Source organism: Nycticebus coucang, chromosome 8 (genome assembly GCF_027406575.1).
Source record: "Nycticebus coucang isolate mNycCou1 chromosome 8, mNycCou1.pri, whole genome shotgun sequence".
In the NCBI taxonomy this organism is placed as follows: domain Eukaryota; kingdom Metazoa; phylum Chordata; class Mammalia; order Primates; family Lorisidae; genus Nycticebus; species Nycticebus coucang.
Window position 1 is genome coordinate 92,888,923 of NC_069787.1, and position 12,883 is coordinate 92,901,805.

The 12,883-nt window shown below is 43.8% G+C and overlaps 1 protein-coding gene across 29 annotated transcripts in view; it reads right to left on the reverse strand.

Annotated features, from left to right (window-relative positions):
- MAP4 (microtubule associated protein 4) overlaps positions 1-12,883 on the reverse strand; it is a 206,821-nt gene that overhangs the window by 26,027 nt on the left and 167,911 nt on the right. For 27 of the 29 annotated variants that reach the window (XM_053600474.1, XM_053600481.1, XM_053600477.1 and 24 more), the window contains one exon: positions 1,165-1,271. In XM_053600474.1, the coding sequence (XP_053456449.1) occupies positions 1,165-1,271 (107 nt within the window). Of the gene's footprint in view, positions 1-1,164; positions 1,293-12,883 lie in introns of all 29 variants that reach the window. The other 2 variants (XM_053600482.1, XM_053600494.1) reach the window with 1 other exon arrangement.

Sequence of the window (12,883 nt, forward strand, 5' to 3'; positions counted from 1 at the left end):
TTTTTTTTTGAGACAGAGTTGCGGTTTGTCGCCCTCGGTAGAGTGCTGTGGCGTCACAACTCACAGCAACCTCCAACTCCTGGGCTAAAGCAATTCTCTTGCCTCAGCCTCCTGAGTAACTGGGACTACAGGCACTTGCCACAACACCCGGTTATTTTTTGTTGCAGTTTGGCTGGGGCTGGGTTCGAATCCACCACCCTTGGTATATGGGGCTGGTGCCCTACCTATTGAACCACAGGTGCCACCATGAAACTGTTACTTAATAACAGTGCCATAAATTTCTGGCAGTCTGGTACTTGAAGATTTAATAAAACAATTAACTAACTTTTAGTAACTAACAATTAGTATTAATAAAGAAATCTATTAATAGAATCCTACTTATACAGAATTATTGAGTACATTAATGTTATAAAGAAAATTGTCAGGAGATGATTAAGTCATTATTGTCTGTATCTTTTTCTTTCTTTTTTTTTTGAGACAGAGTCTCACTTTCTCACCATGAGTAGAGTGCCATACAGTCATAGCTCACGGCAACCTCAATCTCCTAGGCTCAAGCGATCCTCTTGCCTCAGCCTCCCAAGCAGCTGGGACTATAGGAGCCCACCACAAAACCTGGGTATTTTTGTAGAAACTGGGTTTCAATCTTGCTCGTCTCTAACTCCTGAGCTCAGGCGATCCACCAGCCTTGGCCTCCCAGAGTGCTAGGATTATAGGCATGAGCCACTGTGCAATATTGTCTGTATCTGAATGGAGTAACATCAGCCATATCCTGAATCCACATGGCATTCAAATTTTGCAATAGGTATCAGTAATCATCTGAAACTATGTCCACCTTAAAAATCTGCATTCCCTTTTTTATGACTGGAGATTTTAGAAACTATTTCAGAATACTTCCGAAATTATACTTTTTGTTTTTAAGGGAAGCAGAAACAACCTCTGCAGGACACTTTTACAGATATATAAGATAACGGGGTCAAGGACAGTTTGTTTTAGGTCACTATGTTAAAATGGGAACATAAAACATTTTCTAAGGATGTCCAAATGTGAGGAAGGACTCAGAATAGCTCAGAAAAAAGAATTTCATTCACAAGTCAAGCAATAATAGCAGAAGATACACATTTAAAAACTACAGCAGTAGAGGATAACCACCATTCTGGCACCTACCTTTGTTTTCTTCTCTGGGCTTGGTGGCAGCTCCTTGTTTGGTGGGGTGGTGATGTCATTTCCAGTCACACTCACAGCAAGCCGTCCTTCTTCAGCTCTGGCTATTCCTGAGGGCAGGGAGTTGGGAACTATAATAAGCAAATATTTTTCACACCCATTTTTAAAATGCAAGGCTTAGTAAAGACAGACAACTAATTAGCATTACATTCTGAAAAAACCCACAGGGCTCTGCTGCTGAAATGTGGACAAGACTCCTAAGTTCTCATTGTGACAGAGGACAGTTTCAGATTCCACAGATTCAGGAAGTTTGTCCCTGTGGAAAAACATGGCCCTTAAAGTTTGATTTCCCTTCCCTGGAGACCAGCAAAGGGTTTCTGTCTCACAGCTACTAGCTCCTGAAGCACATGGGACAAAAACCTCTCCTACCACAGTCTATCTCTTGAAATAAAGGTTTGCTGAGAGATGGGGTAAGAGCCAGATGATCATTCAGTGTCCTCCACTTCCTTGCTTTTCCTGTATGGAGGACGAGAGATCGACTTGATCTAGTTCTAGCAATGACCCAGATTCCCAACAAGGCTGAGGAAACCCATGGAACCAGACCCATGGCCAGAAATAAAGTCTACTGACTAAAGCAGGATAGCCTCCTCTCTGCAAAGAGGTAGCCTAGAGGTTACTACCTGAAAACATTAAAATACCACGAAATTTATAACTTTGGTGAGGGGAAGGCCTTTCTAACTGGCACAAAATCCAGAAACCAAAAAAAAGTTAAGTTTGGTTAAAGAAAAATTAAAAACTACAATAAAAGGCAAATGACAAACAGAACAAATAGTTGAACTTCATATCAAACATAAGAATGTATTCTATAAATAAATCACTTCCACAAATCAGTAACCCCTAAAAAGACCAATGCTCCACTAGAAAAATAACCAAAAGACAGCCTGAGTAACAAGGAGACCTCATCTTTACTAAAAATAGAAAAAACTTTGGCTGGGTGAGGTGGCTCATGGCTGTAATCCTAGCACTCTGGGAGGCCAAGGCGACTGGTTTGCCTGAGCTTATGAGTTTGAGACCAGCCTGAGCAAGCATAAGACCCGTCTCTGTGGCTCAGCGGGTAGGGCGCCGGCCCCATATGCCGAGGGTGGCGGGTTCAAACCCAGCCCCGGCCAAAACTGCAACAAAAAAATAGCCGGGCGTTGTGGCGGGCGCCTGTAGTCCCAGCTACTCGGGAGGCTGAGGCAAGAGAATCGCCTAAGCCCAAGGATTTGGAGGTTGCTGTGAGCTGTGTGACGCCACGGCACTCTACCGAGGGCGATAAGGTGAGACCCTGTCTCTACAAAAAAAAAAAAAAAAAACTTAAAAAAAAAAATGAAAAACAAGAGAGACAAGAGAATCATTTGAGCCCAAGAGTTTGAGGTTGCTGTGAGCTATGATGCCACAGCACTTTACCAACAGCGACAAAGTGAGACTGTCTCAAAAAAAAAAAAAAAAAATTTAGTGAGTCCCAGCTACTCAGGAAGCTGAGACAAGAAGATCGCTCAAGCCCAAGAGTTTGACGTTCCTGTGTGCTATGATGCCATGGCACTCTACCCAGGGCCACAGAGTGAGACTGACTCAAAAAAAAAAAAGGGTGGCGCCTGTGGCTCAGTGAGTAGGGCACTGGCCTCATATACTGAGGGTGGCTGGTTCAAACCTGGCCCCAAACTGCAACAACAAAAAATAGCCAGGGGTTGTGGTGGGCATCTGTAGTCCCAGCTACTCGGAAGGCTGAAACAAGGGAATTGCCTAAGTCCAAGAGCTGGAAGTTGCTGTGACCTGTGATGCCATGGTACTCTACTGAGGATGACAAAGTAAAAAAAAAAAAAAAGAAAGGAACTAAAGAACATGAGCACTGTTTATAGAAAAAGAAATAAACATGTCTTTTGAAAATACAAAAAAAAGTCCAATCTTAAGTATAATAAAAAATGATAAAACCACATTAAAATACCATCTTAAAACTAACATTATTTTCTAAAGTCCTAAAATTTGAAAGTAACTGTTGGGGCCAATACAGGGAAATACACTTGTGGCAGGTATGTGAACTGGTACAACCCATAGGCAGGGCAGCCTGGTAGTGTGGTCTCTGAAAATTACAAGTGCTGATAAAATCTAGTCCAGAAATCCAATTCTAGAAATTTATCTTAGAAGTATATCTGCATATCAACAAAGTGGGAGTGTGAAAAAGTTTTTGACCAGAGAACTATTTCTGTAAGTAAAGTACTAAAATAACCCAGAAGTCTGTTAATAGAAAACTGGTTAAGATAATACGGTAGAAATATCAATATAATCTCTAAATATGAAAAAATAAAGCATGAAGAAACTTTTATGCCTGATATGGAAGGATCTATATTATGGGAAGAAGGAGGAAACTGTATGTAGAACATCAAATCATCTATTTAGAAAAGGGATAGAAATTGCAAATATACATGAATACATATTTTAAAACAATATTTGAAGAATCACGATTAATGATTAAAAATAAAAATGTGGGCTCGGTGCCCATAGTTCAGTGGTTAGGGAACCATCCACATGGACCAGGGCTGGTGGGTTTGAACCCAGCCAGGGCCTGCTAAACAACAACAAAAACAGCTAGGTGTTGTGGTGGGCGCCTGTAGTCCCAGGTACTGTGAGACTGAGGCAAGACAATCGCTTAAGCCCAAGACTTTGAGGTTGCTGTGAGCTGTGACAGCACAGCACTCTACCAAGGGCAACAGTGTGAGGCTCCATCTTAAAAAAATCCAAATGGGGCAGCACCTATGGCTCAGTGAGTAGGGCGCTGGCCCCATATGCCGAGGGTGGTGGGTTCAAACCCAGCCCTGGCCAAACTGCAACAAAAAAATAGCTGGGCGTTGTGGCAGGCGCCTGTAGTCCCAGCTGCTCAGGAGGCTGAGGCAAGAGAATCGCATAAGCCCAAGAGTTAGAGGTTGCTGTGAGCTGTGTGACCTCATGGCACTCTACCCGAGGGCGGTACAGTGAGACTCGGTCTCTACAAAAAAAAAAAAAAAATCCAAATAAAACGATGTGGAGGGGGGAGGATGAGATAAATCTGTGAAGGTTAAGAGGGTTAAATATGAAATGTCTAATTTAGAATCAAAACTTTATTATACCTCAAACAAGAAGTAGTGCTATTAATCAGTGTAAGCCCTTAAACAATTGACATTGACACGGTTTTGCTATCTTATTTAGTTTGTGTATGCCAGCAGCTAAGAAGCCTGGAGAGCAAGTGGTGATGAAATTGTGAAAGATGTTTTCTGTTTCTTGTGAAGAATTAAATTTTTTTTTTTTTTTTTGTGGTTTTTGGCTGGGGCTGGGTTTGAACCCGCCACCTCTGGCATATGGGACTGGCGCCCTACCCCTTTGAGCCACAGGCGCCACCCAAGAATTGAATATTTTTCCTTGCAAGAAGTGGTAGTCAGTTGGTGCACAGTCTGATGAATATGATGGGTGCTTCTCAGTCCAGCTTCTATAGTTTGATAAGCATTGTTTGTGTGATAGTATTGTCTTTTTTTTTTTAATTTCAGTGTGCTTGTTCATTCTTCTTTGTTCGAAGTACTCCTTTTTTGTTGATTTTCTTCTTTCTCCTGCAGTGCTGGCTGTTTTTGATGTTGTTGGTAGAGACGGGGTCTTACTCTGGCTGACTGCTGCTCATATGGGTTTTGAACCTCTGAGCTCAGGCAATCCACCCGCCTCGGCCTCCCACAGCGCTGGGACTACAGGCGTGAGCCACCATGCCCGGCCGACAGTATTGTCTTGTCTTGTAAGAGGATTGGCCTTGTTGCTGCTTAATTGCAAGCATCCTCATCGGGTTGTTTGGCTGGTTGCAGTAGACATCTGCTATAATTAATTGACCAACTCACACGAAGCTGCAGTTGATAATATTAGTGCTGACAGACACCATTAGCTGTTTTTGATGAATTTTGGTTTTGCACTGTGTTTCAGCACATCATCTTTATCCAACCATTGTACCGAATACTTATGATTGTCAAAAAGAATCCATTTTTCATCACACATAATAATATGGTATAGAAATAGTTTTCCTTTATGTTGTGACAGCAAAGAAAAACAAGCTTTCGAGAGGTTTTGACATTACTATTCCAGCAATATTGGACCATTTAAAACAAATTGTCAGGCTTGGCGCCCGTAGCACAGTGGTTATGGTACCAGCCACATACATGAAGGGCGGCGGGTTCAAACCTGGCCTGGGCCAACTAAACAACTGCAACAAAAAACTAGTTGGGTGGGGCAGCGCCTGTGGCTCAGTGAGCAGGGCGCCGGCCCCATATGCCGAGGGTGGTGGGTTCAAGCCCAGCCCCGGCCAAACTGCAACAAAAAAATAGCCGGGCGTTGTGGCGGGCGCCTGTAGTCCCAGCTGCTCGGGAGGCTGAGGCAGGAGAATCTCGTAAGCCCAAGAGCTGGAGGTTGCTGTGAGCTGTGTGATGTCACGGCACTCTACCGAGGGCGGTACAGTGAGACTCTGTCTCTACAAAAAAAAAAAAAAAAAAAAAAATAGCCGGGCGTTGTGGCGGGCGCCTGTAATCCCAGCTACTTGGGAGGCTGAGGCAGGAGAATCACCTAAGCCCAGGAGTTGGAGGTTGCTGTGAGCTGTGTGATGCCACGGCACTCTACCGAGGGCAATAAAGTGAAACTCTGTCTCTACAAAAAAAAAAAAAAAAAAATAGTTGGGTGTTGTGGCGGGTGCCTGTGGTCCCAGCTACTCAGGAGGCTGAGGCAAGAGAATTGCCTAAGTCCAAAAGTTTGGTCAGTGATATCAACTGGAAATTGTTTATTTTTTTTTTGGCCGGGGCTGGGTTTGAACCCACTACCTCCAGCATATGGGGCCGGCGCCCTACTCCTTTGAGCCACAGGCGCCGCCCAGAAATTGTTTACTTATTAATAACCTAATAATAATTAGATCTACAAGTTGCGAAGAAAATATGTAGGAAAGGTCCTATGTACCCTTTCACCCAGCCTTCCCCAATGTTGGCATCCTACATAACTATAGTATCCTATCAAAACCATGAAACTGAGACAATCCACAAAACTCAGATTTTTCCAGTTTTACACACACTGTGTGTGTGTATTCTTTTTTTCCTTTTTGAGACAAGAGTCCCACTTTGTTGCCCTTAGTAGAGTGCCATGGCAAAATGGCTCACAGTAACCTCAAATTCTCGGGTTCAAGTGATTCATTTGCCTCAGCCTCCAAAGTAGCTGGGACTACAGGCGTCCTCAACAACTCCCGGCTATTTTTTTTTAGAGACAGGGTCTTGCTCTTGCTCAGGCTGCTGTCACATCCCTGAGCTCAAGCGATTTGCCTGCCTTAACCTCTCAGAGTGCTAGGATTCTAGGCATGAGCCATGGCACCTAGCCTTGTGTGTATAGTATCTTTGCAATTTTACACTTATGTGGTTTTGTGTAACCATCCCCGGCAATCAAGACACACAACTATGCCTTCATGAGAGGGCTCCTTCGAGGGGCGGTGCCTGTGGCTCAGTGAGTAGGGCACCGGCCCCATATACCGAAGGTGGCAAGTTCAAACCCGGCCCTGGCCAAACTGCAACAAAAAAAAAAAGAGAGGACTCCTTCATGTTACCCCTTTATAGCCACATCTACCTCTCCCTTTCCAATCCCTCAATCTTTGTAACTAACGTGTTCTCCATCTCTATAATAACTTCCAGTACTATGTTTAAAAAAGAATGGTGTGAGCAGACATCTTTGCCTTATTCTCAATCTGAGGGGGAAAGCAGTCAGTCTCTCAACATTAAATATATTAGTTGTAGGCTTTCTATAGACAGTCTTTATCAAGTTGAGTAAGTTCCCCTCTATTCCTAGTTTGCAGAGTTTTACTATGAATGGGCATAGGATTTTTTTGAATGCTTCTTCTATGCTTATGATTTTTCTTCTTTACTTTGATGTGGCAGATTACTGTTATTTATTTTGATTAAAGAAGAGCCTAGCATACCTAAAATAAATCCCACTTGGTCACTGTGCATAATTCTTTTCATATATTGCTGGATGATATTTGTTATTTTCTTTCTTTTCGAGTCTGAGGTGGGTGGATTGCTTGACTTCAGGAGTTCCAGACCAGCCTGAGCTAAGAGTGAGACCCTTTCTTTTTTTTTTTCTTTTTTTTTGTAGAGACAGAGTCTCACTGTACCGCCCTTGGGTAGAGTGCCGTGGCGTCACACGGCTCACAGCAACCTCTAACTCTTGGGCTTACGCGATTCTCTTGCCTCAGCCTCCCGAGCAGCTGGGACTACAGGCGCCCGCCACAACGCTCGGCTATCTTTTTGTTGCAGTTTGGCCGGGGCTGGGTTTGAACCCTCCACCCTCAGCATATGGGGCCGGCACCCTACTCACTGAGCCACAGGCGCTGCCCAAGAGTGAGACCCTTTCTAATAAAAATAGAAAAACTAGCCAGGCATCACAGCACATCTTATGATCATAGCTCACTGTAGACTCTACCTTCTGGATTTGAGGGATCCTTTCGCCTTAGCAACCTGAGTAGCTAGGATTACAGGACTGGGCCACCACATTTGGCTAATTTTTCTTAATTTTTGTAGAAGCAGGGGTCTCACTATATTGCCCAGGCTGGTCTCAAACTTTTGACTTAAGTAATTCTCCCAATCTCAGCTTCCCAAAGAACTGAGATTACAAGTATGAGCCACAGGCGCCACCCCCCTTTTAATTTTTTAAATAATATTTTTTGGGCGGCGCCTGTGGCTCAGTGAGTAGGGCACCGGCCCCATACACCGAAGGTGGTGGGTTCAAACCCAGCCCGGGCCAAACTGCAAAAAAATACCCAGGTGTTGTGGCAGGTGCCTGTAGTCCCAGCTACTCAGGAGGCTAAGGCAAGAGAATCACTTAAACCCAGGAGTTGGAGGTTGCTGTGAGCTGTGCACTCTACCAAGGGTGATAAAGTCAAACTCTGTCTCTTAAAAAAAATAATAATAATAATTTAAAACATTGCTTTATATGGTTTTCTAAGTGGTTGCTCTAGGTATTAAAATACATATACAGCCTACTGGTATCAAAGTTTTACTACTTTGAGTAAACTACTGCCTGAAACCTGATTTCCATTCCACTTTTTATTTTTTGAGGCAGAGTTTCACTTTGTCACCCTTGGTAGAATGCCGTGGAGTCATAGCTCACAGCAACTGCAAACTCCTAGGCTTAAGTGATTCTCTTGCCTCAGCCTCCCAAATTGCTGGGACGACAGCACCTGCCTCAATGCCTGGCTGTTTTTTAGAGACAGGGTCTCGCTCTGGTTCAGGCTGGTTTTGAACCTGTGACCTCAGGCAATCTACCTGCCTCAGCCTCCCAAATGCTGAGATTTACAGGCATGAGCCACTGCTCCTGGCCACCATTCCAGTTTTTAAATACGTCATCTTAAATATTTCCTCTTCATACAACTGACCACTCTATCAGATGGTATGATAAATTTTACTTGAATCATCAAATATGATTTTCAAATTTATAAGGATAGACTATTATATTTACACAAATTTTTACACATTACATTGTTGTCCTTTAATTTCTGAAATTCCAAGCCTCCTTCTGTTATCATATTTCATCTTTTTGGAGACCTTCCTTTAGTCATTCCCTAAAAGTATGTCTACTAGCAACAAATTTTCTTAGTTTTTCTTTATCTAAGGATGTCTTTTTTTTTTTTTTTGAGACAGATCCTCACTATGTCACCTTCAGTAGAGTGCCGTTGTATCACAGCTCACAGCAACCTCAAACTCTTGGGCCTAAGTAGCTGGGACTACAGGTGCCAGCCACAATGCCCAGCTATTTTTTGGTTGCAGCTGTCATTGTTATTTAGCTGGTCTGGGCTGGATTTGAACCCGCCAGCCTTGGTGTATGTGGCTGGTGCCCTAACCACTGTGCTACGGGCACCAAGCCCTATCTAAGGATGTCTTTATGGCCTCTTCATTCATGATGGATAGTTAAACCAAAGAATTTGAGGATGGACAGTTCTTTTCTTTTAGCACTTGAAAAATCCTATGCTGCTCCTTTCTACCCTCCATAGTTACTGATAAGAAACATGATGTCATTTAAATTACTGTTTCCTAGAAAATTCCAACCTCATGGGTACACTGCACGCATCTATAGCATGCTTCCTGGGTGAAGGACGTGACTACAACTTAGACTTTAATCGTACAAAAGCAAACTGTGTGACCTAACCCACATTAATCTTAATTTTAAAAAATGTATAATATGGGATTAAAAAATAAAATAAGTGGCTCGTCATCCATAGCACAGTGGTTATGGCATCAGCCATATACACTGAGGCTAGTGGGTTCAAACCCCACCCGGGCCAGCTAAACAACAAAAACTGTAAAAGAAAATAGCCATCATTGTGGTAGGCACCTGTAGTCCCAGCTGCTTGGGAGGCTGAGGCAGAAGAATCACTGGACCAAGAGTTAGAGGTTGCAGTGATCTACCGAGTGCAACATAGTGAAAAGACTGTCTCAAAAAAAAAATAATAGGGCGGCCCCTGTGGCTCAGCGGGTAGGGCGCCGGTCCCATATGCCGGAGGTTGCGGGTTCAAACCCAGCCCCGGCCAAATTAAAAAAAAAAAAAAAAATAATAATAATAATAAATACATAAAAAAAAAAATATAAGTGCTTGTGTAAAAAAAAAAAAATGTACTGTTTCCCTGTGGGTAATGCATCATCTCTCTCTGGTTGCTTTTAAGATTTTACTTTACTTTATTTTATTTATTTATTTATTTATTTATTTATTTTTTTTTTTTTTTTTTTTTTTTTTGTGGTTTTTGGCCGGGGCTGGGTTTGAACCCGCCACCTCCGGCATATGGGACTGGCGCCCTACTCCTTGAGCCACAGGCGCCACCCTATTTTTTTAAAAGTTATTTCAATATTTATTCATAGGTAACTTGAGATCATTTTAATTTGGTGTTACAAAAGGTAAGCTCTTGGGCGGCGCCTGTGGCTCAGTGAGTGGGGCGCCGGCCCCATATGCCGAGGGTGGCGGGTTCAAACCCAGCCCCGGCCAAACTGCAACAAAAAAATAGCCGGGCATTGTGGCAGGTGCCTGTAGTCCCAGCTGCTTGGGAGGCTGAGGCAAGAGAATTGCGTAAGCCCAAGAGTTAGAGGTTGCTGTGAGCCGTGTGACGCCACGGCACTCTACCCGAGGGCGGTACAGTGAGACTCTGTCTCTACAAAAAAAAAAATAAAAAAGGTAAGCTCTTAATAAAACCTTGACCCAAATGACACTGACTTCAGATAAGAGTTTGGGCTGGGGAAGACCAAACCGTTTGGTCTTCTTTGGGGAAGACCATTCCATTTAGGAAAAATATAGTGGTATTTTTTCCTAAAATTCAATACATACGATTAAAACAAATACAGCTGCTGCAACACTCACACAATTCTTAAATACTGCAGCCAAAACAAAATTTAAACACACTTGTATTTATAAACATTGGGTCAAGGCTGTACATAAGAATACCATTTTACCTTTCATGGTAAATTTCTAAAATATCACTTGCTATGATATCCTAACATCTGTAGTTCTTAGGAACTACAAGAATTTTTTAGGAACTTTTGTGCCAAATTATAATTCCTATTCCCTGCCTCTTTGGCTCAATGACAGAAGATCAAAACCAAGAGTGATGTTTCTGCTGAAGTCGCTCAGCTGGTCTCAACGTTCAGGTGCCACTGCATCCACAGGGCCCCTGCAGCAGGGGCAGGTGAGGGAGATCATCAGCCACTCATCGATGCAGGCCAGGTGGTAGAAGTGCTGGCAGGGCAGATAGCGAATGGGATCCCCACGAGAGAATTCCTGAAAACAGATAGGACATTCTGGTCCCTCTTCTTCCAATCCAGCCTTTCCAGGGTCATAAGCTTCTTCAGACCGTCTATAAGCCATAATCTTTGAGCCATTCTAATCTGTTCCTCTTGGGTCAGTTGTCCTAATTGACGCTGGCTCCGTGCTGGAAGACGGGTGGCACGTGGATAGTGATTCTGCTTGCTGACCGGGGTGGCGAAGTGTCGTCATCTGAGGTGGAGCAGCACCCAAGGCAGTTTCGCATCTCCCAAGACAAGTGTGCGCTCAAGGTGCTGTCCTGACAGAAGTCTCAGGAGCAGTCTTAACTCACCCCTTGTGCTTAAAGTCAGAAGCCAAACAGATGGAAGATCCAGCAAAGCCAAGTCTTTGCGGAAGTTGCTGTCACCACACTCTGGGTCTTGGAGCTTCTTCTACTCTCCAGCCTATTTTTTTTTTTTTTTTTAAGAGACAGAGCCTCAAGCTGTCACCCTGGGTAGAGTGCCATGACATCACAGCTCACAGCAACCTCCAACTCCTTGGCTCAAGCGAGTCTCCCGCCTCCGCCTCCCAAGTAGCTGGGACTATAGGCGCCCACCACAACGCCCAGCTATTTTTTGGTTGCCGCCGTCATTGTTTGGCAGGCCCGGAATTGATTCGAACCTGCCAGCTCAGGTGTATGTGGCTGGCACCTTAGCCGCTTGAGCCACAGGTGCCAAGCCTTTTATTTTTTGAGACAGAGTCTTACTATGTTGCCCTCGGTAGAGTGCTGTGGCATCACAGCTCACAGCAGCTTCTATCCTGTTTCCCTGAAAATAAGACATCCTCCGAAAATAAGACCTACTTACAGGAAAGATAAAAAATAAGCCCTAGCGCATCTTTGGGAGCACACCTTAAAATAAGACAGTGTCTTATTTTAAGACAGGGTACTCTTGGGGGAAACAGGGTACTCTTGGGCTTAAGTGATTCTCTTGCCTCAGCCTCCTAAGTAGCTAGGACTACAGGCGCCCACCATAATGCCCAGTTATTTTTTTGGTGCAGTTGTCATTATTGTTTAGCTGGCCTGGGCTGGATTCGAACCCTCCAGCCTTGGTGTATGTGGCTGGTGCTGTAACCACTGTGCTATGGGCACTGAGCTGCCTTTATTTTTCTTTTTTTTTTTTTTTTGTAGAGACAGAGTCTCACTGTACCGCCCTCGGGTAGAGTGCCGTGGAGTCACACGGCTCACAGCAACCTCTAACTCTTGGGCTTACGCGATTCTCTTGCCTCAGCCTCCTAAGCAGCTGGGACTACAGGCGCCCGCCACAACGCCCAGCTATTTTTTTGTTGCAGTTTGGCCAGGGTTGGGTTTGAACCTTCCACCCTCAGCATATGGGGCCGGCGCCCTACTCACTGAGCCACGGGCGCCGCCCTTCTTTTTCTTTTTTTATTTTTTTAAGACAGGGTCTCACTCTGTTGCCCCAGGTTAGAATACCATGCAGTCAGCCTAGCTCATAGCAACCTAAAACTCTTGGGTTTAGGAGATCCTCTAGCCCTCAGCCTCCTGAGTACTTGGGACTACAGGTGCTGGCCACAACACATTGTTTACTTTTCTATTTGTAGAAAGCAATCCACTGCATCAGCCTCCCAAAGTGCTGGGATTACAGCTGTGAGCCACCACACCTGGATTTTGTCCTTGTCTTTAGTTTACCAAAGTCTAATTGTGTGAAGTCTTAGCACAAATTTCTTTACATTTATCCTATTTGGGATCTGTTCAGTTTCCTGAATCTATACATTTATATATTTTATCAAATTTGAGCAGTTTTCAATCATTATTTCTTTGAATAGTTGTTCAGCCTTATATTCGTTCTCCTGAGATTCTGATGACAAAAATGTTTTTTGTTATTGTCCCAAACGTCGT